Source organism: Pteropus medius, unplaced genomic scaffold (assembly GCF_902729225.1).
Source record: "Pteropus medius unplaced genomic scaffold, Ma_sr-lr_union100, whole genome shotgun sequence".
NCBI lineage: Eukaryota > Metazoa > Chordata > Mammalia > Chiroptera > Pteropodidae > Pteropus > Pteropus medius.
Window position 1 is genome coordinate 555,144 of NW_024350324.1, and position 24,509 is coordinate 579,652.

Consider the following 24,509-nt stretch of genomic DNA (forward strand, 5'->3'; position numbering starts at 1 on the left):
AACACAAATGACACATGAAGATGAGGTGAAATGACAGACAACACAAGCGCATCAGTAACAAGGTGAGTGGCTGGAGGAAGGAGCCACCCAGCCCTGCCGAGGGTGCCTTCCCAGAAGAGGCAGCGGGTCGCAGAGGTCCTGGGGTAGGAACGAGCTGGGTGCTGCTAAAAGAAAAGGTCAGCGCCCTCCCCCACCCCCCAATTGAGTGTCCAGTCCCGTCCTGGCCTCGGGTCCAGCTCGTTGGTAGGGGATGGCTTGCAGCGGTGGCTTTGTGAGGAGCTGGGCCGGCCTGGAGAGAACGGAAGTGTTCAGGGAAGCCGAGAACCTCCTCAGCCATCTCCACAATTCTGGGAGAAGAGACAACTGAACTCCACCCAAAGGAGGTGTCCCGCCCTGTCCCCAAGGGAGTACACCCTGTTTGGGGGTACAGGCTGTGTCTTTCAGAGTGTGACTCAAGCTCCTGAGAGCCCCTGGCCAGCTGGAAATTCATTGTTTGCACATGAATTTAGGTCCCTGGATCAGGGACCTTAATTTTGCGAATCAATTTCACTAACGAAAGGAGCCGAGGTTTAAGGTGCAACCAGGCGCCTTCCCGCTCCTTCTGTGAACCTGAGAACGTGTTTTCAGCCCCAGATTGTGGCGGTCGGTCCCAGAAGCCACAGGAGACCCACGCAGTTAGGTGCGAGTCGCCCATTTTATTCGCAGCCGTTTCCTGGGGCCAGACTCCCGAGAAACCGGCAGGGGCAGGGGGGGCCTTCGCCCGCCAAGCCCCAGCCAAGGCAGTCCTGCGCGGGAGCGGGCTGACCCCTCCCTCCTCAGGGCTGCAAAGAGGGGCCTCACCGAGGCGAGCATCTGGGGTTGCGAGGTCATGGTGTCGGTGCCTGGGAGGGCTTTGCCAGCCAGGCCCGCGTCAGAACTCCTAGCCCCCTCCCCTCACCCAGCTCTAGGGTCCACCCTTGAGGACTTGGGCCTGAAGGCCGGGAGCGAGCCACCCACCCCGCTGCCTGGCACTGCCTCTCGGGTCTCACCAAGTGCCTTGGACCCCGTGCTGCATCCCAGGGCCCCGACTGGGTGTCCTGCCACCCACACCACCCATGCCAATTTGTGCAAAGGTGAACGGCCTGCCCGAGGCCACAGTCCAGGTGTCACTCGTGCAGGGACGGGGGAGTCCTGGCCAATCCTCACCCAGATCTGTCCAGCCACCTCTTCCTCGGCGCCCAGTGAGTGGCCATGAACCCCAGAGCCCCACCCGCACCGCCCTCCAACCCACGCGTGCCACAACGCCGGGGCCCCCGGGGAGGGGACAAATGACACGACTGGGCTCTAATCCAAACGCACTTCTTTATTCAAACCAGCGTCCGACTGGTCAGCGGGGACGCCCTGAAGCGACGCGCGCGCGGTCGGCTGACACGGCCCCCTCACCAGGACGCCAGCCGCACGCGGGGGTGCGGCCCCCACGGCACACCTGCGACACCGCCGGGCAGGTCAGTCGACAAAAGCAAGGAATAAACAAAAACGAACACACTCAGTAGACTGCTGCTTTGAGCTCCAGAGTTTCTGGACCGACGAGTCCCAACCCTCAGAGCCGGGAGTGCGGGGACCACAAGGCCCCTCACTCCCACCAGTGCCGACGGAAACCCTGTTTTAAATTAAAAAATAAGCCAGTATACATCGTAGAAAATTTCTCTTAAAAATCTCACAATTTGTAAATGTATATTTTTTCTTTAACATAAAAGTTTACAATATACGGTAAAACAAAAGGCTCAGGAAAATAATTTCAAAAAAAAAGGAAGAAAAAGAAACCTGAAGTTTTGAATTAAAGCTGAAGACATATTTTTTTAACCCTGTTGTTGAACCAGTGACTTTTTTTTTTATTGTGCTGATGGGTTAGAGAAAGAAATATATTTAAAAACTTCAGTCCAGACACCCACAGCCGCCTCCAAAAGCCTTGTGCCCGCCCCTCCCCCCAAGGTTGAATCTCGATTTTTTTCTGCCAAGTTTGTGATTGTCACGAGTTCACAAGTTTCGAATCCGGGGTCTCGCTGTCCCGCCGTCCGCTCGCGTGGCTCTGGCCGGCTAGCGTCGGTAGGGGTGGAACCCTTGCACGTTGTGGTTCTGCCCGCGTCCAAAGCCACTTCCGCCGGCAGGGGGCCCCCCCGAGCCAGGCACTGAGGGGCCCCCATAGGAGGGGGGCTGCTGGCTGGGGTCTGAGAAGCCCTGGCCAAAGCCAGCCAAGTCCTGTCCATAACCTGTGGGGTGGGGGAGCGTGGTGAGCGGACGGGGAGTGACCGTGCCAGCCACTGCCGACAGGACCTGGGGTCCCATGCACGCCTGGTGCCACCAGACCTCCAAAAGCATCTGTGCCCCAGAAACCCACCCCGAAACCCCGGCAGGACCCTGTCTCCGCACCGAGAGGAAAGGGACTTCCTTCAAGATCTCACAGACCCTCGCTCTGTCCTCTCTGCTCCCAGCTGTTCCCCGCCCGTCCCCACATACTCAGCGGGGACCCTAGCAGCAGAGCTGCTGGCAGGAGAGGCCTCTGTACTTGGGAACACACATCGCCCGGCCTGGCCGGTGGCCTGTGGACTCCTGGCAAATCTGCCCTTGGGTGCAATGCAGGACGACCTCAGGCGCAGCTCTCAGGGCTGAAGGAGACATCTGGTTGGCCCTGGCCTCCCTCCAGGACGCCCCCCAGATGCCAGACAGTCCTCCCTGCAGAGGCGACCCACGCTGGTGGCTTCCATGAAACTATCCGAGTGGCCTGGGGACCAGTGGCAACTGCCTATGAAGCGCGAGGCCTCAAGGACCCGAGTCAGCCACACCTGAAGAGTCTGCTGGGGCGGGCGGTTCCCTCCTCTGAACGGCCCCTGACCCTGCCGCTGACCCCCAAGGGCGCAGAGGTGCTTCTGCGAAGGGGACAGGGCCGTCCTCACGCCCTGTCCACCCAGACCGCACGCTTTGGAGCAAGGCCTGGATTCCCAATCGGGAGCCGGCCTGAGCAGGCAGAGCTCCTGGGCCCGTCCCAGAAGGCACTGCGGGTCCCCCCACCCTGGACGGCAGAGGAGGCCACATCCACTGTGTGGGTGCCGGCGGGTGGGGGCCGTGGGTGTGGGTGAGGAGGCGCCAACCTACCTAGGCCACATCACTGCTCAGCCTGACCATAAGAGTGTAAACAAAGTATGGGCCCGAAGCCCGCCGGGTCTTGAGAATAGGAACCCAGGCCTGGCGAGAGACGAGACAGGGTGACTACCCCAGGGCGGCCCTGGCAGAGCAGGACAGACAGGGAACACGCTCAGGCCCACACACGTGCCTGCCACCAACACGCCCGCTTTAGGCGCAGCGGAGAACCCGCCTGCTCGGCGAGCACAGCCCTGCGAGGCCCCAGGGCAGCGGGAGTGCGACGCGGGGAGCCGGGGCACGTGATCAGCCAGCGGGGACCACATTCGAGGGCAGAGCGGCTCGCCGTGCGGACAAAGCTGTCTCGGGCAGAGCTGTCCGAGCCGTGAAGCAGGAAACGCAGGCGAAGCTCTCACGGGAGCCCGAGGGACCCGGGCCCCTCACAGCCAGCAGCGGAGGGACCCCAGCGCGGGGAGCCCCTGGCCGTGCTCTGTCCTCTCGCGAGCTCCCCCATCTGGCCACCGCCTTGCTGACCCCGGCTCAAAAGCACCTACCCCACGACCGGCCCCTCAAGTGAAGCACGAAGCCAACGCCAAAGCCGGTACCTGCCCCGGACCCATGCCTGCTGACATGCTGCCCGCACTGCGCTTCGAGAACCGAGGCGCCCAATGGACGGGCCTGCGGGAGGTGCCCAAGGCCCCGCCGGTGACCACAGCCCTCACGCCACCCTCCTGGGGGCCCAGTCCTGGCCTCAGAGTGCCAAACCTACAGGCCGGGGGGACACCAGCCACTGAAACCACGCCTTCCTACAACTGACATCCTGGCGAAAACCCAAACAACCGAGACCCTGTCTGACACCTGCCCGACACTAGGTCACGTGATCTCGCCAACAAACCCCCGCCCACAGCACGGACCCCCCCAGTGCCAGAAAGGCCGGTGGGAAGCCGCCCGCGAGAGGATGGCGGGCAGCGCGGCCACTCACCGTACTGGCTGTAGGGGAAGTCCGGCTGCGCCGTCGGTGGCTTGCTCATGTCCGGGGCGGCCTGCGACGGGGGCGGCGGGAAGGCCAGAGGCGCTGCCCCCGGAGTGGCAGGTGGAGGGGGCACCCCCGGGGGGGCGAACTGGTCTGGCGGTGGAGGTGGAGGTCCGTAGCCAAAACCTGAAAACGACAGACAGCACCCTCGCCCACAGCCCGGCCACCGGGAGCTGCCACAGGCCTTACCCAAGTTGACGACTGACGCCAGCAAGGGACCAACGGGCCAAGTGGGGACGGCTGGGGCAGTGGGAAGCTGGCTCGTCGTCTAAGCAGTGCGAGTCGCCACTCAGGCTCTTTACGACAGAGGCCGACCGTCCAGCAAAGGCCGTGGCCGACCGTGCGCGGTCCCCGGGCTCCAGACACTGCTTCTACCCCCTCCCAACTTGTCAGAAGTCAAACTCGAGGTGACCCAGGCCAGGGCCGGACACCTTTTCTGCGTAAGGCCACCAGTGGTCACGTCACGTGGCCCTGGGGCAGGCCACAGAACTGAACTGCTGAGTCCTAGGCTACTGGCCACTGAACCTGCAAATGTGGCTGGTCCACACTATGGCCCCAAGAGTGACAAACGCGGACCCAGGCATACAGCAGAATATAGGCTGTGAGAATGACATGTGGCCATCCTGGGCCAAATGAGGAGGCCATCCTCACTGTGGGAGACCCACCCTGCCGTGTCTTGCAGGGGAGGGGGGAGGGGGGATGGAGAGTGCCCCACCCGATAGGGTGGGCAGCAGCCAGACCCCCCGCCACGAAGCGGGGCACAGAGGGAAGTGAACCAAGGCCTCAGCCCCTCAGCTCTGACATCGGGTCCCGACGCCAGCAGACACGGCCGCCCGCCCTCCTGCTCCAGACAGAGGGGCCGAGACAGGCAGCACCCCGACAATACCCCGCCCCGCCCTCGCGTGGCGCCGGGCAGAAGCTCCTAGGGCCTGGAACTCACTGAACTGCGGGGGGGCGCCGTAGCCCTGTGGGAAGCCCTGTGGAGGGGGGAAGCCCCCGGGAGGGGTGGACACGATGTAGGACGTGAACGGTGGGGGCGGCGGTGGGGCTCCTCTTCCCGCGGGGGGCGGTCCGTAGCCACCTGGAACACAGGACGCAGGTGAGGCCGAGCGCACCGTGCCCACCCGCCCGCCACACTGCGATGCCCCGTCGTTCCCTTACCGATTGCCTGTCCTGCCGGCACCCACATTCCTAAACCGGAAAACAAGGAGGTTGGTGCTGCGTCAGCCCCACACCAGGGAGGGAGGCCGAGCCCCGTCCTCCCGCCCCCACAGCACAGTCGCCATGCCAGCAGGGCTGCCTGGAGTCCCGCAGGTGGACACAGAGGATGGCCCAGCCCCAGAACCACCAGAGCAGACCCGGTAATGTCTCAAGAACACCAGGTATCGGCACAGGGCTTGCTGTCCCTGTCCTTCCGCAGGGAAAGCTCCCGAGAAAAGCCCTCAGATCTGATGGCCCCAGCTTTTGAACGTAACTGTCGGAAGGGACAGAGGGGACGCCCACGGATCAGGACTCAGGTGAACGCGCGGGACCTCAGGCTGCAGGCCAAATACGGGTCCTTTACCTGCTGGGCTCAGTAAATGCTTTCCCATGCTGTTTTATTCTGCAGTAAAATGCAGGTTTTACAAAGACAGCTCTAGAGACCAGGCTAAAGCCTCAAGGCCGTGCGGGGGGCTCTGCAGGCTTGGGGGGCACAGCTGCCTGGGACCCGGCAGGCCCACCTGGCCGCTCTTCTGGGTTTCTCCAGTAGAATCTGGTGGGGATGCCCTGAGCCTGCCCCCACACCCCGCAAAGGACCTGCTGGCCCCTGGCATCAGCCCACAGCGCGCACCCCCCTCAGCCCCCCGCTGGAGAGGCGGGGCTCCAAACCCCACCCTTCCAGACAGGAAGGATATGCCCACCCTCCCTGTGGGCTATCAGCCATGTGCTCACTGCCGGAGACAGGGGTGACAGTGACGGTGTCTCGGCGCTCACTGCAGCTCTGCCGGCCCCCAAGCACACCGAGGGCCTCACCGCCCTTGAGATGGGCCAGGCGGTGCCCCGGGACCCAGGGAGCTGGCACCCACCCGCTAACTCCGAAGGAGGGTGCCACTGGCCAGCCTTACCTTGTGGGCCGTATCCTTGCTGCCACGTGGGCGGGGGCTGGCCTGCCCAGCCGTTGGCGGCGCTGGGCACGACCCGGCTCCCCCACTGGCTGGCCCCTGGCTGTCCGGGCGCCTGGCTCTTGCTGTCCCGGGGCTCGGCCCGTTTAACCTCCACCTAGACAAACCAAGCTCTGGTTCAGGGGGCCGCGGGGGTCCCGGGCCCCTTCCCCTCAGACACACCCTCAGGTAGCTTACGACTACACTTAGCATCTTATTACAACTTAAAACTAAATTACTTAACTCTAAACCTTATTTAGTCTAGTTTTTTCCTTTAAAAAGTTTCTTTTGTAGTTTAATTACTTTATTTAAAAAATGTTTCTCAGGTACAACAGATGCGGCCGTGAAACGCTAAGTCCTACACGCTGCAGAGCCGGGACCGAGGGCCAGGAGCCCTTGAGCACTGGCTGCGTGACAAGGGGCTCGCGGGTGAGCGAAAGCAGCAGCGTCCTCCTTCAACGGCCTCGTAAACCCAGGGCAGAGACCAGGGCCGTTCCGACAATCGCAGTCCTCGTCACGGGGAGCCCAGGGACCCCAGGGGGGGGGTGTAGGGAACCCCTGCAGAGCCCGCCCACCCTGCCTGCGCCTTCAGCTCATACCTGAGAAACACGGTTGGTTTACTTAGGTTTCTTTAAAATGTCTAAAGGAAGATAAAAACTTACCTTCCCCAGGCTAACGCTTAGAGAATCTCAACTCAAAATAACGTCAGAGGGAATGGATGTGATAAAGAGAATCTTACATTACGTCTAACGAAAAGTAAACAAACATGCAATAAAATGGACATTTGAACCAGTAAGCAATCTTCATACTGTGTTGGGTCAGCGGCCCAGGACTTCCTCTTTGGACCTGGCAGGAGGCACAGCCGGGCCACGGGCAGGGGCTGTGGGGGCGGGGCCACAAAAAGGCGCCCCAATGCCAGGGCCACCTCGGCAGCTAAAAACCCTGACTTTCTCTTTTTATAGATTTTAATGAGACCGCGAACCTGCCAGGAGTCACCTTTGGGGTCTCAGTCTGGTGACCTAAACATCAAGGACCAAAACTCTTTAAAACCCCTTCCTCGCAGAGAACAAATGGGAAGTGGGGCAGAGGCTCAAGCACCCACACACCTACCTGACGCCCCACAGATGGGGGGAAAAAAAATCTCCCTCAGCCCAAGGCAACGGGACAGCGGGACCACGGGGCGGTTTCAAAAAGCTCAAGTCAGTGAGGCTTCACGCATTCTCCTTAAGGGGATCTGGTTCCCGCTGACAAAGCAGAGCAAGCCTTGTAATTTAAAAAGTTCCTTTACCCTTTCTCTGTGGGCACGTGATGTCGTCATTCCGCTCCAGTTTTAAGTACAAGCGGGACCTGAGCCTGTTAGATAGAAATCCCCAACGAAGAACCAGCGGGGACCAGTGAAGATCGGGCGACAGGAGCCAGGCTCCCGCAGGCGTGGAAAGCTATCTGTGCCCGCTCTGAGCAGCCCAGAGCGGACGCAGAGCCGGGCACCGAGCAGACCCGTCTGCCCCTTGGCGAGACCATGCTGCTTCTAAATTTAAGCGTCACAGGGATGGCAACTGTCGAACGTGGGCCCCTGTAACCTCGGGCTCGTCACGGGCGGGCATGCTCGAAATCCGCACACCGCCTTTAAACCAGAAGCTCCGCTGCACGTGAGTGACACGTGTGTCCCCCACTTACTTAAGTTCAAACGGAATTCATCTAGTCTGCGCCCAAACCTGAGCCCCTGCAGGGAGGAGGGCAGTGGCTGGCTGGGCGCGGGGACAGCCCTGGGGCCACGCTCCCTCGTGTCTCAATCAGAAGGGCTGGGCGCGCTGAGCCAGACGAGGTGCGGGTGGCACGCACCGCCAGGGTGCGCCGGGCAGGTTTCACAAGGACCCAGACTGGCATCCTGCAAAAATGTGGCCCCCCAAGGCTCTGCGAACTGTGAGAAATCCCACGCTGCAGAGTCCCTGCCAGCTCCTCGTCCACAGTGACTCCTCCAAAGCTCAAAGGGTCCGGGACAACGAGGAGCTAGGGGCGGCTCTCTCACAGTCACCTCCGTGGCAGCAACACAGTATGAAGATGGGACAACCAGAGGTCACTTGACTGCATGGAGTTAAGTACTACTGAGAGCATGTGGTTGGTACCGGGGTTTCACAGTAAGTGACCCAATTGAAAACAACCAATCCTTCAGGATGTTTACGTTTCTTTCAGTTTTACGGGGAACCTCTCCTCAAAGGTTCGCCACCCAGCATGGGTCAGATGGAACAATCGGGAATGCAGGACAGACATCTGAAGGAGTGGTCACTGGAACCAAGCCTGAGGCAACCCGCGATTTCACTGGAGGCCCGCCCGGCCCGGCCCGGCCCGCCGCCCAACGCCCGCTGCCCGCCGCCTGCACTGCAGGACCAGCCACACAGGGGCCACCCGCCCGGCTGTTTTGTGGGAAGGAGTCGTCGTTTCCAGTGAAATCCCTAAGTTGCCTGAGACTTGGTTTGGTCTGAAGGTAAAATAAAACTACCACTACACACTTTTTTGCCCATGATGTCGTGAAAATGCATGTTGACAGCCTGGTCCACTGATTGTTCGTCCTCGAAAGTAATAAATCCAAAACCTAGCCAACGACGAAGAGTGAATCAAGGTAGCAGGGTGTTGTGACACAAAACAGGATGATGACAGTATTAGGGCCGGGCCGAGGGATCGACCCGGGGCTTCAGCGAAGCGAGTGAGGGCGGCGGCGGCGGCGGGGCCGGCCCGGTGAGCGACCGGGAGGGGAGGGCTCTGCCAGACACCCGGTGCCCAGCGCGGGCCGGGGTTCCGCGGGGACACTTTGGAACAGCCGGGGCATCTCTTAGGGAGTGGCAGCCCGGGCGGCACAACGGCGAGGGCCATAAACGAGGCAGGGAGCCGCGCCGGTGCCAGAATGTTCTCTGGAAGAGCAGGGCGGGCGGGGGCGGGTGGAGCGCTCTGCCCAGGCGCTGAGGGTGCCGCTCCGCTGAAGCCCAGGGTCCTCCCCCTCGGCTCGCAATTCGCCTCACAGCCAGTGCTGACAGCAGCCATGTACTGTCCTAGCGCGTTAGCGTACGTCTCTACCGCAGTTAGTGCCTCGCTAGGCTTATCCAACGCCGTTGGGTAAGCCCAAGGAGTCCTGCCAAGGTCACATACGCATGTACACAGGTACCTATCTGTACGTATCTACGTAATAAAATACACAAAGATACAGGCCACGGCGGGTTCCAGCAGGCCAACTCTGCTGTCGGCAGCAAGAGCAAGAGGCACCATGTCATCGAAAAGAGAATTTTAAAGGAGAAAAAATTTAGCATTTCCCAAACACAAGGAAGTGGCAGTATAAACGAAGTTTGGTTGGTCTGGGTGAGCGCGACCGCCCGGCTAACGTGGCGTGTCTGGTCCTCAGTCCAGTGCGCTGGCTCCCGGGGCCCGTCTGCTGTGAGCACGAAAGGACGCGCGTGGCAGACAGCTGCCAGGAGACCCCGGAGGACGACAGATGGGCCAGAGGAAGGGCACGGGGGGAGAGGGACACAGGGGCAGGTGGCACGTGGCGCGCCCGTGCTGGACGGGCAGGGCAGCCATACCCGGACCCCGTGGAAAGGCAGTAGGCGAAACCACAGCGGAAAAAGGATGGAAACGGGAAAAGGCAGCTCGGAAACTCGGGGCACAGACTAGCAGGGAGGGGCGGCTGGGATTCGGGAGCCTTCGGCCGTGTTCCCTGCACACGCAGGCACAGAAGCTACGCCTGGCGTGGGAAGAGAGATGGAACCGTGAGAGCAGGGTGAGGGGCTGAAGCCGGAGAGGAGGGGGCGCGGGAGGACGGGGCGAGGTGAGCACAGGCAGCGGCGGGCGGGGTGGGCCGAAGTCGGGGCTCGCTGTCCAGCAGACGCACGCAGCACACGGGCAGGGACCCTGACTCAGCTAACTGAGGGCGGGGCCTCCGAGAGGAGAAATTGTCGGTAAAGTAAAGTAGGCATGCGCCCTGCAACAGCCGCTGACCGGCCACTGCTCTGGATGTCGCTCCCCCCCTCTGCTTGCCTAGCACTCCAGGGGACTCACGGAGACCCGCACAGCCCGACAGCGGAGGATGGCGTGCGCCACACGGGAATGCGGGCCCCAGGGCCAAGTCCAAAGCAGTCTTCCCACCGGCCTGTGCGGCCTGTGCCCCAAGCCCCGGGCCCAGGGCAAAGACAGCAGGAGGCCGGGGGCAGGGAGCGGGGGGCGGGGGCGTGAAAAGGGAATCTAAGAGCTGCCCTTCGGGGTCCCCACATCCTGAGGCTTCACAAGACCGGAGGCAGCGGTGGAACACGGCACGGGTGATGAACGCATGTTACAAGGTAACGTTTTCTCGGGGTGCAGGAGTGTCTGAAACCACAGGGCTCACACAGTCCATTAGGGCGCAAGAGGCGGTGACTCGTGGTTAAGGAGCCCGGGGCGGGGCGTCTAGGGACGCGTCTGTGTCAAGAGGCGACATCAGCACTGAGGAAGCGGCACAGAAACACACTGAAACTTCGTTTACACCCCACTGGAGCGAAGCCCGCTCCCTCCTCTGACTGCGGGATGGCCTGTACCTGTGTGATATAATTTAGCACCTGGAGAAGAGAAATCTAAAGAGAGATCGTTAATCACAAAAATTCACAGAGAGAAAGGAAAAACAGCTTACTTAACATTACTGTATTTACTACGAAACACTTACGTATGGCACTAAGCATGTACGGCTACGTTAAGATTAAGACTAAGACTTAACAGCTTAACCGACATGAAGTGAGGAGACGTTACTTAACCGGGGGTAGGAGGGTGGAGGTTCAAATGGCAAACTATTCTCCAGCACGGCGGGCGCACGCTGCGGGCGGGCGGGCGGCCGGCCCCGCTCTCGGGGCCTCCGCGGGGCAGGGGCTGCCGAGTCCGGACTGGGCCCGAAGCGGCTGATGAACCACAACGGATGGGCGGGGATGCGCGGTGGCCGCCACAGAAAAAGGAAAAAAAAAAGGCACAGAAATCGGGCGCCCACCGTCCCAGCTCCAGACGTGCAGGGGTGGGCAGCGTGGGGGACCCTGGTGGGGACCGCAGAGGCAGCCCCGCCCTCCTCCCGCCGGCCCCACTGACTGAGAGGGGGGAAAAAAAAAGAAAAACAGGAAAAAAGCATGGGACGGGAAAGGAAACTCCACTTTGAGCTGAGCGAGCGGACTGACCTGACTGCGGACCACGGGGCGTGAGCTGAGGGTGGGACACAGTTGTGACTGGGGAGGGTCATGGGACAAAAGGACCACAGGTCTTCCAGTGCACAGTGAAAAACAGAAGCCATGTTCAAATTCATGTCAAGTTGTAAAAACCGCAGAAGAATGAGCCGGGGAGAAAAAACAAAAACAAAAAAAAAGACGGTAACGTCTGACCTTGGGAAGCACAGACAAGCTGGGGGCCGCACAGGAAGAGCCTACGTTTTAATCATTTGTCTCCAAATCACCCTTTCCTGAGGCAATGCTCGATACAACCACCACCTAATTGTGAGATAGTTTGCCATCTGAGGGGGAAGGTCAAGGACAAACTCCATCTCTTTTACCTCGAGGCCTCTGCTTCTCCGCGTCATAGATCATGACCACTTCTGTGACCTGCCAGAGAAACGGCTGTTTGAGAGTCTGGATGCCACAGCGGCCGCGAGCATCACCGGCTCCGACAAAACTCGCGAGCCAGTCGCCTGCTGGCGTGTGCCTAGTCTGGCGAGTCCCAAAGCGAAAGGCTGGCCCTCCGGTGCCACGTCCGGTGCCATGTCCGCAACGCACAGGGCCAGCAGGAGGCCAAACGCTCCTTTTGCCCCCCAGGGCTCCCTCTCATTCTCGGATGCCAGGACGGAATGACACAGAGCGTCCCCGTTGTCCTGCTGACCTGGCCCTCCTGGCCCGTCACCCCTGCTCACCGAGCGTGTCCCTCACTGTATGCCCTGGCACTCCTGAACCCAGGCCCCTGCACACACACGTGCCACCTGACACACACACTGCAGCACGCGCGCACAGGGCCACACTGCTGACGAGGCGTGTGAGTGGCGGGAGCCTGGGGTGCCCGCGCGACGGCCCCACGCGAACCAATTCCCTGTATGAACCCGATTAACTGCAACCCCCACGAGATTCTAAAGGATTTTATCCTCTTCCAGAAAACCGGCACTCTCAGGAGGTCTGTGTCACAGAGGAAACACGGGACAGGGCAGGGCCAAACACCGTGTGTGACACCCGGCGTCCCAGAGGCCAGAAGAGCCGCCAGAGGGAGCACGGGCAGGGCCAAGGCCTCCAGACACTGGGGTCCCTGCTGCTGGTACAAGGACCTGGGAACGGTCTCCGCTCTGGGACTCCTCCGCCAGGCCAGGCCTGCCTCGCCAGCGTGGGCACCTTGTTTTGGGTGCCAGGGCGAGTGGCCCTGGTCCTGAACATGCCCTCCTGCGACAAAGGGACAGCAGGTCGGCTTATTCCTAACACTGCTCAGTGCTTACACCTCGCTGGTCACAAGCAGCCGGAGGGCCTCTCCGACTCCAGCCTGCTGAATTTCGTGACCACTGTCCTGGGTGGTAACTGACCACGAAGGGGAAGGGTGGGGCTCTGGTTCATTCTGGTCTGGTGGGTGCGGGCCAAGAGCAAAGCTGCCAGGCCGAACCTCCCGGTGGACACGCGGCTCAGCCACTCCCGCCCCGTCCGGCCGAGCAGAGCGGCGGCTGCCAGGGGCCGCTGGCCGGGAGGAACTCACCACTCCGAACTTCTTGAAGTACTCCCTGAGCTCTGTCTCACCACAATTGTGAGGGATTCCACCGACAAATATCTTATTTGATTTACTGTTATCGCTCCTGGGTCCTTTCTGCTGTTTCAAGAAGAAAAAGATGGTTAGTCCAGGTGGGGAGCCCTTGGGGTGCTCCCGGGTGTGCGCCTTGCCTCAGGGAAGCCGCCAAACACTCTGCAAGTCCAGAGTCCACAGAGGACCCAAACTAGGCTCCCTGAGACCTGAGGCCAGGACACCGGGCCCAGCCCGCGGTGGCGCTCACTAGAACCCTAGCAGCTCCAGACCCGAAGGCTCAGTGCCGTGACACTGAGGATTTCAGGACAGTAAGGAGGACGCAACGAGGGGCCACCATGACGAAAGCAGAGCTGAGGCTGCTTCTCTAGCTGGTGACTGATGATGACGCTGGGACGTCCCAGTCACAGACGAGCCACAGCATACAGTGCCTCATCTTCCACCTTCCCTGACCCCTTCAGTCTGAGGGACAACCTCACACTTCAGAGGGAAACGCTTGCCCCAGCTGGTCACTCAGCCTGGCCTCGTCGGGTGGACCGGAACCTCAGCTCCGGCCCTGCAGCCCCCTCCCAGAACCCCTTTTTCCTGCTACAGGTTCGGTCACCCCAACCGCTCTAGGGGTGGTGAGGGCTCCCCGCATATGCACAGGCCTGTCTCACTAAAGCTGGTGCAAGAACAGGACGTTAATATCGAACGGAACGGAACCAGAACCCTGCTGGAGTCCAGCCTGAAAGACCGTGAAGGCCGCCTGCGAGACGACGCGAGGACGCGTGCACGGCTGTGTGGACACGGGTGACACTGGGCGTCGCACAGCCGTCTTGGCAGGGGGCACGGGGTCCGTGGGCAGTGGGACTCGGAGAAGCTCCAGAAGCTGAGAGCGGAGCTCGGGCGCAGCTGGCCGTTATGGTGGCAGCGGCCGGGTGGCACCCAGCCATCCGCCACACCAGCCGTCCCATCGTTCACGACACAAAACCTTTCCCAACGGAACGAAGCAGCAACAGAGGCGGTTCCAAGCGTTCAAGGCCCTGGCCCCCAGCAGCAGCTGGGGGTCCTGCTAGAAATGCAGGTTCACAGGCCCCAGCCCTGCTGACTAGTCGAGGCTGCCGGGGCCCGGGCCCGGTGTTGGAGCAGCTCCAGCCTCGCTCGATCCAGTAGGACTCTGCGAGGACAGGGGCGTCCTGGGGGATGGTCTTCTCTGAGAGTCAGTGGGAGGAGGGGGACGTGTGGGTGCTGGGCGACAGAAGACAGATCTGCTCCCAGGGGCCCAGTAACAGGGGCCACACGTGGCTCCCAGGGAGTCCCCATACCAGCCCAATATGTTGTCTGAACAACCAGGCCCTTGGACTCAGCTGTCACCTGTGTGCCTGCACAGGGCAGCCCAGCCACCTGGTGGAGGGGGGCGGGCAGTGGGAAGCTGCTTCGGCCTTGCGTGGGAGCTGCCATTGTTTTTAAGGTAGACTAATAAGAACCGTCTCCCTGGCTACAAGATAATAAACTCACAGCACTGGAAAAACCTGAACGATCCTCGGCTGCTCAAGTGTCAAAGGAGAAGGGCCCCTGTCGCCCTCACTGGCCGTGAGAGCAGCAGCAGACTAAAGGCTCACGCGTCCTCTGAAGCGGCTGCGGGACGCGAAAGGCTGCCCCGCCCGGCCCCTTACCCAGCCTTCCTTCGGCCGCGTCCGCTCCGGCTGCATCCCCCGAGGTGTGCATGGCTTTGGGTCGATCTGCAGGAAGTTTCAAACGAGCCAGTTGTGACTGTAAGGCTATTTCCTCTGGAACAAGGGTCAGCGACCGCAGGCGGTGGCCCAGAGCAGGAGCACGGCACGCGCCGCCCCCCCCACGCCCCCATCAGTTCACCCTCGCAGGCCGTCTAAGCTCAGAGCCTTAATCCTTTCGAGTGCATTGAGGCCGGGGAAACATTCTTTACCAGGACCACCACCGAGACCCGAGGCGGCAGCTTCCCAGGGCCAGTGAGGACAGCAGGGGAGCACGGCTGGAGGGGGCACTTACGTTTCGGCCATCCAGTGTGTGCGGTCTGCTGGCCAGCACCGTGCCCACACAGTTGGGGTCTTTAAATTTGACAAAGCCGAAGCCTCGAGACTGGTTGGTGGTCTTATCTTTCATGATCACGCAGTCCACGACCTCTCCATACTGGGAGAAGTAGCTGCGGAGAGTCTCTGCTCAGAGACGGGGGCAAAGCACACACACCAGAGCGTGAACAGTCGCAGAGGGCGTGCGCGCACGCCGGTCTCCCGGCTCAGCAGCCTACCCTGAATGTGCAAACTGACTGGCAGGGGACAGGAGACACACGGGGAAGGACACGCGATGTCTGCCTGCAGACTAGCGAGGCTGTGGCAAAGGCGCCCAGGACAGGGGAGCACGAGGGAACGCGGGCCACAGCACCCTAGGCTGTCTGGCCGACCAGCTTCCTCCTGCCGCCCGGCCACGCCCCACCTCCACGCTCTGCATGTCAGTGGTCCTGCCTCGGTGACCTACCTCGGCCTTGAGCTAGGGACCTACCGTATAACTTCTTCCCTAACGGCTGTGAAACATCAGGACAAAATTAACCGCTTCAATGCCAATGTTGAGTCCCCTCTGCCCCTAGCCAACACCCAATCAAATGTCCCCCTCCCCAAAAATCAAGACAATAAATCAATCGAAAATCAAAGAAACCCGAGGTAGTGGCAAAAAACAAATTCACATAACTTGAAGGCCAAGGTTGGGGCCACCTGCAGCCCCTGGCACGCGGCTGCGACACCTACCTTGGGTGGTGCTCCAGTCAAGACCGCCCACGAAGAGCTTCCTGCAATTCAACAAGAAAACATTTAGGGTCAAGGTGGTTCCCACCTTAAAGATGAGGTCCATCGGAGCCACCCCAAGGCGGTAATCCATGCCACGGAAGGGGTTCATGCAGACATGCTGGCGAGTGTCACAGCCATCGCCAGGCGTCGCCGGTTGCAGACAAGAAAAATGACTCCAAGACTTGCCAACGTGGCGGGGGCGAGTGCTGTAACTCTGGCGAAGGGCACGTGCATGCAGACCACCATCACAACAGGAGGGCGCGCCCCGCGAAACAGGCCACGGCCTGTGCCTGCAGAGTGGGTCCCGCCTACAGTCAAGGTCTGAGGTCACATGTGACAAAGCAGAATGCCCGCAGGGGCAGAGACTGCAGGGCAAAACCTCAGCTGCCACGTGGTCACGAGCTAGGACCCAGTCACTGCGAAGGCCCCTGGAGCTCCGGACGCAACGCCGGGGCTCCAGCCCACACCCCCACTCTCAGGCGGCCTGGGCTGGCCTTTTGGGCAGACACACTAGAACTTTCGGGAGGAACTCCACCCCTGCAGCCTGCCTGCCTGCCGTCTGCACAGCCCTCGGGCAGGCCCAGGACCACGGGGCCCTCCGCCGGTGGGGCCAGGTGGGCAGTGCCTGCCTTCCCCACCTCTCACTCCGCCTTAGGCTGGGCGTTCCTGTGTCACTCCCAGCACCCCACCCATCATCCCAGCCCCCGAGGGACTGGAGGCAGGCCTGACAGAGGACGCAGGAGGCGGGCTTCAGTGGCAGCAGCTCTCTGACCTGTCTGCCCTATACAGTAAAAGGGGCACGAACACTGTCACCCCGGGAGCTGGGTCCAGGGGCTGAGACGCAGGGACTCTCAAGGCTGAGCGCACTGCTGCTTCCTGAGAATCCAAGAGAACGGCCAGACAGGGCATCCCACCCTCCGGCTGAGGGCAGATTCCCCGCAAGGCAGCAGGCGCACACATCACCTCTGCTCCAGCCAGGGACTGCAGCCTCAGCGTGCTGGCCGCTGGCAAAATGCCTGCGACAGCATGCTTGTCAGGGGCTCAGTGCGACCTGCCTGTCCTCTAAGCAGGGGCAATCCAGATTCAGTGCGTGAGGGACACTTCCTGCCACCAGACAGGTACTCACTGCCATCCTCAAAATGCCAACCAACGGGCTGCCACCCGCCCTGGCTGAGAGGCTGGAAGGGGACCCAGGATGCGTCTGGCCATCGTTGTGCTTCCCGCACCTCCGACGGGAGCTCTGTGAGCATGGGCTGCAGGGGACATGCCGACCGAGGCTCCCCCGCAGGCTTCCTCCCTCCCAGCAATCGAGGCTTGGGCCGCCAGCTGGGCTCCATCCCCCAAGGGCGGTCAGGCGAGGCCCAGAGCAAGCTGTGACTCAGGGCCTCTGGTGACAAGGGCCGAGGCTGGCTGGCACTGCGGAGGAGCTGCCCATTGGCCCAGCCCTTCCGCACGAGAATGACAAAGCTTTGCTGTAAAAAAGCAACTCCGTGCAGAAAAGAGACTCGAGCGTTCTCAAAACCAAACCCAAACCAAACTCAGCCCGCTTAGAGAAGCGCAGCCTCAACTGAGCACTGCGTGCGGCCGAATGGCAAGGTAAGAATCTGGCGCCCCTGCGAGCACCCCAACCGCCCCCACCGCCCCCACTGGCCAGTCCCGGTTCCGGCTTTCATTTCAATTTCAAAATGAGGCCCTCAGGGGAAAAGACTAGAAATGCCACCACCCGCACACGTGACAGAGCAAAACGAGGCATCGATTCGCACCGTGCCGTGTTCGCACGCGAGAGTGCGTCTTAGAGAGTGGGACACGCCCACGCCCACGCCCACGCAGGGGCAGTGGGCACCGGCTCCTTGCCAGTGCTTTGAGAAAGACACGCACTTCGCCGGGCAAGATGTTAGTGGCTGCTGAGTCCGGCCGGGTAACGAGCACGGGGACCTCCGACACTGTTCCGTAACTGCCCCGAGTCTGGGGTTCTGGAAGACGGTAAGTGATGACGTTGTCATCACTGAGGACATTCCATGACTATGTTTGTTCCAGGACAACAGTCTCGCCACGTAGGACACCTGAGACGCACGGGAGACGTGCCTCTGAAGCGGCCACCGGTCAGCGCGGAGCGAGACCCTGCTGCGGCCCGCGAGTGCCACTTCCATCCCTCCTGCTTGGAGGGCACATGCTCCTGGTCTGCACACAGAAGGTTCCAGAAAGTCCCAAGAGGCCACACTGATTCATGGTGGCCGGTGCCTCTCAAAGCCCCAACCTCTCGGGCCTCAGGTTTTGTAAGCAATAAAACCAGAAGGGCCCTGTGCCAACCTCACCAGGGTGAGACACAGGTGCCCCGGCGCCCCAGAGACTTAATGCTCCCCCACGCCGGCCAGACGGGCTCCTTGCTGCCAGGCGTGGACGCACAGGTCTGGGCAGAGGAAGGGCCCAGCCAAGTACGCCAGCCCCCGCGAGCCCTCCCCTGCTCAGAAGGGAAGGGTGCCATGAGCCAGCTGAAGCTGGACGGCAGGACCCCATAGACCATGCACCCCACAAACACACACAGGGACCTCCTGGCTCTGGCGGGCCCTCCCAGGTGACCCACGGTCAGGTTCCTAAGTGGAAAACAGGCAGTGCCAGCAGCTGGGGGACCTGAGAGAGGTTGTCTGTGATCAGCACGCTGGCCCCCAGGGCCTTTCTCCTGGAGTGGGCTCTGCAGAAGCGACCGGGCACCAGGCTCCGGTTAACAGTTCCCCGTCCTGTCTGCTGAAACCAAAACCCGCTCCCGGGTGACCGCCCGCTCCGCTGCGTGGGGCAGGGCAACTGCGTGGCGTCCTCGCCACGACGTCGGGTTTCAGCGGAGGCCACCCGAGGGCAGCAGCAGGGCAGAGGCAGAGGGCTGGGCCAGCCGCGGGTGCTGAGCAAATGGCCCTTTCTTCTGCGGGCACACCCAGCCCAGAGCCCACGTGTGCACCTTGCTTTGCTGGTCCGCAGTGGGGACGCGCTGGGACCTGGTCTCCCAACGCTGTCCTCGTTTCCCGCAGGGAGAGAGGTGGCCGTGGGAGGAGCATGGAGGCCACAGTCCTCACCCCAGGCTTTCCTCCTGCCACCTGGGGAAGATCTCCCCCTCCCAGACGACTGTGGGGCCGCATGACACACGGGAAAAGCCCAAGACCCACTCTGCTGAGGACTGCGAGGGTCCCTCCACCCACCTCTGCCAGAGGAGCCCGATGCCTTCCACAAATCAGGGCCCATGAGGCAAACCAGACAATGACGACCCCTCCCACCTCCCATAGCGTTGGGGCTCAGCGCAAACAGGCACTAACTGACGAGTCCCCATCCTCCTGCTCAGGCCCAGCCGGAGCTCAGCTCGGGGTGTCCTCCAGAGCCTCTCCAACAACCCCTTCCAGAAAGACCAGGCAGGCCCTGAGCGCTCCGCCTCAGGCCTGCTCCACGTGCTGCAGGGGCCTCCGCCCCATTGGGCGTCACGCGGCCGGCACCGGGACTGCAGGCCCCTGAGGTCATCCAGCCGCAGCCCTCTGGCTGAGCACCTGTGAGCACCTGCGTCTTTCCTCAGAGCAGCCCAAACGCTGCTCACGGCCCGCCTCCAAGTCCTTCCTCTCCCTGGGACTCTCCTCCGATGAAGTGCAGGTGTCCCCATCTCGCCAGTCCCCGGGATGCAAATGAAACTACAAGGGGCAGACGAACTCTTCCTCGCTTCTCTCCAGGTCTGTGACACTGGGCGTCTGCCCCAGAGGCGGTGGAACAAAGCACCAAGATGGTATGCGCCCGCGGGGGAACCCCCCACAGCCCCCGGCACACAATGTCAATCAAGGGACCTTTCTCCCAGTTGATTTCCCAAGGTCATGGCAAAGGAAGAAGTCGGCCCCGTCTGCTCAGCAGACACCCCAGTGAGGTGCGTGCCTGTCGCTGCTGGGCCTGCCTCAGAAGGCGGGACATCAGCTCGTCTGTACGGCAGCTACAAATGGCCACACGTGACCACACGGGACACCCACTGCTCCTGCAGTCCCTCTGTCCTCACTCCACTCTAGCTGACTGTGCCCAGCTGCAGCCGGTGGCCCCCTCCCGCTCCCATTCTCCCATCAGCCCGCACACTCGTTTCCAAGCCCGCCCAGGTGCGGTCAAGGCCCAGGAAGCTCTTCCTTCAAAGACTCGAACCCAGAAGACAGACCGGGGCAGGCAAAGGAGACAGGCCCCTCCCACCTGTCAAGCACTCCCCCACCCCGGCCACTCGGGAAGGGTGACCGAGACCAAAGGAGAGGAGGTTGGAGGTGAGGGCACGTGCCACTCCCTGATAGCGTCTGCCATCTCCGGGATCTGAGCGCAACACGCCTCCCACGTGGTAACTCTCCGGAGTTGCAACTGTATCCCCACCGGAAACTGCAGGCTGGGCTGTCAGGGAGCCCGCCCAGGCTGCCCAGGCAAGGAGGTCAAAGTGGACCGGACTCCAGGGCCAATTCAACGCACACAAAGTTCCCACGTGAGACAGAAACCTGCCAACGCTTTCTGGCAACAGATTTTTACTTGAAAAAGCCATAAAAGGCTTCGGTGACACCTGTGATCCACAACTTCAAAACTCAGGCCAGGGTGGGAGGGGACCACAGCCAGGCAGGGGCCCCAGTCCCGCTCCTGGTCCTGCTGATCACTCTGCAGCCTCCCCACACTGCCCGCAGGTCTGGACCCTCCAGAACCCAGCTCGGATCCTGGCTGGGATCCAAAAGTAGGCACAAGCTGAAATGCCAGGCACCCCCTCTGGCCATCTCCTCCTGGGCATACCTGAGGGGCAGGCCTCGCGGGATCTCCCTTCCGTCCAGCCTTCGTCTCTGCTCTCTCGCAGAGAAGAGAAGGCAGCTCAGGCCCGAAGACTCTGCCTCCCGGCCGCAGCAGGCCGCGCTCTACAAAGACGTGCGTGCGGTGCAGGAAGCCCGCGACCTCCGCCAGACGCTGCCCCCCACCCGCTCCGTTCCCAGTCAGAGGTGCTGCAACTTTTCACTGACCGATCACAGAACGTGGTCTTCTAGTGCCTGGCCACGGGTCACGAAACAAATCCACTGGGAGCTACCCGCTTTCCTCCTGGTCCTCTAAATGGCGTGGGGTTTTGGGGAGGGGAGCCCGCAAACTGCATTTTACATCCACACGTGTAATTGTGACTGGAGCCAGATGGGGACCCAGGGAGGCCAGCCTCCCACAAGCAAACAATGAGTCGCCAAATCAATTACTTGCTAAACACCACCTCTGCTCAAAGCTAAGGGCACCGGGAAATGGACGCAAGGCCACGGAAACGCAGCCGGGACTGTTTTGCCATTTTCTTCAGCGACTTTCACTGTGAAACCACGCTGGCGCTGGAAGAGCCTTCTCCGCAAGGAAATCTAGAGCAAAGCCCTCCGCCAGGGCAGAGCTGCCTTTTCTAGCTCCTTCGGGATCGCTTCTCAGATCTCGCTCCTTCTCCATCGGGCGAGGCTATAATTAAAGGGGAAACTCGGCTATAACAAACCTCCTCTCCCAGCCCCGCCAAGGAGAAAGACCTCGGAAGCCAGGCTTTCCGCCCGCGCGGCCCAGTTGCCCTTTTTCTTTATTTTAAAGACACCCTTGGGGGGGTTAGGTGGCGGCTGGGCGGGAAGGGGCTCCATCGACGGAAAAACAGTTTGCAGACTCGGGCGCGCTGAGATGGTGGACGCGGCGGGGTCCGCCGAGCGGGTCCCCCGCGCCCCCCCCCGCCCTTGGCCCGACGGCTGTGTTTGCGACCCTCCCTTCTGAGCACTTTGGGGTGGGGGTGGGGGATAGAGGGGAAAGGGGGCGACGCCGCCCGGAGTCCCGGGTGGAAAAAGTTGGGGGTCCGCAGAACCGGAACCCCCGCGCCGGGCCCGCCACGTGCGCCGACCCGCCAAGTTTGTGCGCGGACTGGGGGCGCCGCGGAACCCTCCGGGTTCCCGTTCCCGGTCCTCCAGGAGAAACACAGGCACGGGGACCGCGGGGCGCGCCAGACCCTCCAGGGTCTCGTTCGGGACCGCCCTTGCGGGAAACCTAGGCACGGGGACAGACAGGGCGCCCAGGACCCCCGAGCTCCCATTCGGGGGGTCTCCCCGCGAGAAACCCAAGCGTGGGGGGTGGACAGGGCGCCCCAGACCCTCCGAGTTCCCGCTCCGGGGGCCCCGGAAGGAAACTCGAGCGCGGCGAAGACCCCCCGGAACCCCAGGCTTCTGTTCGGGGTCCCTCCAGCGGGAAACTCGGGCGCGGCGGCGGCGCGTCCCCTCCGGGTCCCCTGGGCTCCCTTTCGGGGTGCCCCCGGCCAGGAAACGCGGAGGACCCCCAGGGTCCCGCCAGAGGTCCTCCCCGCGGCCAGGAAGCGGCGGGAGCACGGGCTGCGGTCCCGCGGCGTGACCTTGACGGGCCGGGCGGCGTCTGGGCGGGGGCCGGCCAAGACGGCGGCGCGGCCCGGCGCGTCCTCACCCGATCTCGTCGGCGCCCGAGTTGTTCATGGCGGCGGCGGCGGCGGCGCTCGGAGTCCCGGGCCCCCTGGCTCGCTCCCGCCTCCGGAAGGTCACTGGCCCCGGCGCCCTCCCCACAGCCGCGGCCCGGATCTGCGCAACGGCGGCGGCCGCGCTGCCTCCTCCCCTCAGCGCCAACGGTCACCGCGCGCCCCCGCGCCCGCGCCGCCGCCCTGCGCACGCCGGGGCGCGCTCCCGCACGGGGCCTCCGGGGGCGGGGCCAGGGGTGACGCGCGTGCGTGCCTCCATGCGTGCCTCCGTGCGTGCGTGCGGTGGGCTCCGCGCCGCCGCAGCTCGGCCGCCACGGGTCGGGCTTCCGCCTCGGCGGCGGCCCGATTCGCCGCTAGGCACGCTGGGAAGTGGAGTCCCGCGCCCAGGCGTCGGTTCCGCCCCTCGGAGGGGGCGCGCGGACCGAGCCGCGTGCGTGCGTGCGTGCGCGCGTGTGCGCGCGTGCGCGTGCGCGGCGGCGCTCCGAGCCGGGCTCTGCGGTGCGCACGCGCCGTTGCGGCTTCCTTGTTCCATCGCGAGTGGGAAGTAGTAGAGGCGCGCGGCGTCCGCTGTGGCCAGAGGCCCCGCTGCACCCCACCGGGCCACGCACGCCGACGACGCCACGGCAGCCAGAGAGCTCCTGCGCTCTGGCCGCTCCCGCTGTCCCCATCTCGCAGAAGATACCGAGGTCAGAGAGGCTCAGTCACCTGCCCAAAGTCATTGACTCAGGGGAGGAATTGTAATCAGATCCAAGAGTTGGCTGATAACTCAGTGATTCTGAAAACATTATGAGCCCCTGCTATATGCCAAGCGTTGCTCCTGCTCCCGATTGGTCACATTAGTGGGTCTCATTCGGGGTGATTCTGCCCAACCGTCCCCTACAGTCGCAGGGCTGGCAGCCCATTAAATACATGGAACACTTTTAAGTTCTCTGGTGGACGGCCGCCTGAGCCCAACCGGGCTTCAAACAGATGAGAAACTTTCAGTCCATCACGTGACATTTTTTACATGCTTGGAGCATTACATGATGAATCATTAACTCGAGCAGGTCAGTACTTTGCGGTTTAAAGGCCTCTGCTGCCGATTGGCAAGTGTGGGCGACACTGGCCAAATTCACTTCAATGGGAACAGCAGAAGCCTTTGTGTGACCCCCGACCTCCGGTGAACTGTCACCGGCCCGGGCCCAGCAAAGAGAAAGCGAAGGGAGGAGGACTAGGTGAGGGCTCATGGTCGTCTCTCTCAATCGTCCATTTTTGGAATTTTCCTAATTTAAAAAATGAACTTGGTGAAATAGAAACGAGTTTTTCGCATGGGATTGACAAGGGCGTAAAGAAAGTCCAGGGCGACTTCTCCCCTTTACTGGAAGGTGGTTTTGAACCCTGAGCTTGAAACGCGCACGTGGAACTTTGAGCCCCTCCATCTTGAAGGGGGTGGGGGATGTCCTGGTGGAAGTGGGACATGGGGACCTATGTTGGCTCACGGGGAGAGCAGACTACCGCCCTCTGGCCAAAGCGCCCGCCATCTGTTTTTGTAAATAAAGTTTTATTGGCTCGCGGTCACGCCCATTCCTATTCGCGGCGCTTTCACAGCACAATGGGTAGAGACACTGGCCCGCACAGCTGCAGTTATTGACTGGACCTTCAACAGAAAGTTTCTTGGGTTCTGTAAAAACGATCAGGACCCTCCCTGGAACAGCAGCCCCCAGCAGGTCCACTACAGTGTGTGTCACCTTTTGAGCCTTCATTGAAAACTTCCAGCCTGGCCACCAGGGGTCACCTGCGTGGGCTCAGGGTGGGGGTGGCCAGTCATCATCGCTTTCTCTACTCTTCTGCAGTTCGAATTTATATAACAATCAATTAGCTATCGTTAGGGGAAAATGCATAGTAGTATTACGAACGAAGCGAAGAGTGTGTCCTATTGGGCACCCGCCACCAGGTGGCGCCCTAGTCCAGGAGTACTTTCGGGGAGTCCAGGGGGCGGAGAGGAGCCCTTGAACCCCGGATGTCTCACCACATGGCCCCTCCCCGCTCCTATAGCCCGGGCCCTGCCTTCAGACCTTCCGGCCACATTTCCACCTATGCGTCCAGCCCCTCCCCAGTCTGCCCCTCTGGTCTCTCTCCTGGGCTCCAGCCCACGTTCCCCAAACCTGCTCCGCCCCATCTCCACCTCGGTCAGTCAG

At 61.9% G+C, this 24,509-nt stretch overlaps 1 protein-coding gene across 10 annotated transcripts; it reads right to left on the bottom strand.

Annotated features, from left to right (window-relative positions):
* Nucleotides 1-1,322: 1,322 nt before the first annotated feature.
* Nucleotides 1,323-23,066, bottom strand: DAZAP1 (DAZ associated protein 1). 10 transcript variants are annotated; one of them, XM_039839089.1, is made up of 13 exons: nt 22,305-22,496; nt 15,816-15,856; nt 15,064-15,230; nt 14,712-14,777; nt 13,012-13,122; nt 11,840-11,888; nt 8,802-8,884; nt 6,256-6,409; nt 5,312-5,341; nt 5,091-5,231; nt 4,100-4,276; nt 3,133-3,222; nt 2,112-2,249 (listed from the first exon to the last, which is right to left on the bottom strand). In XM_039839089.1, exons 1-12 carry the CDS (start codon nt 22,331-22,333, stop codon nt 3,143-3,145), a joined length of 1,128 nt encoding a protein of 375 aa, XP_039695023.1. In that variant the 5' UTR covers nt 22,334-22,496; the 3' UTR covers nt 2,112-2,249; nt 3,133-3,142. The 10 variants fall into 10 exon arrangements, with proteins under 10 accessions (XP_039695020.1, XP_039695022.1, XP_039695024.1 ...); XM_039839085.1 differs by lacking the exon at nt 22,305-22,496 and adding an exon at nt 17,733-19,093; XM_039839086.1 differs by lacking the exons at nt 3,133-3,222; nt 22,305-22,496 and adding an exon at nt 23,038-23,066 and having other exon boundaries at nt 1,323-2,249.
* Between the last annotated feature and the right edge of the window lie 1,443 nt (nt 23,067-24,509).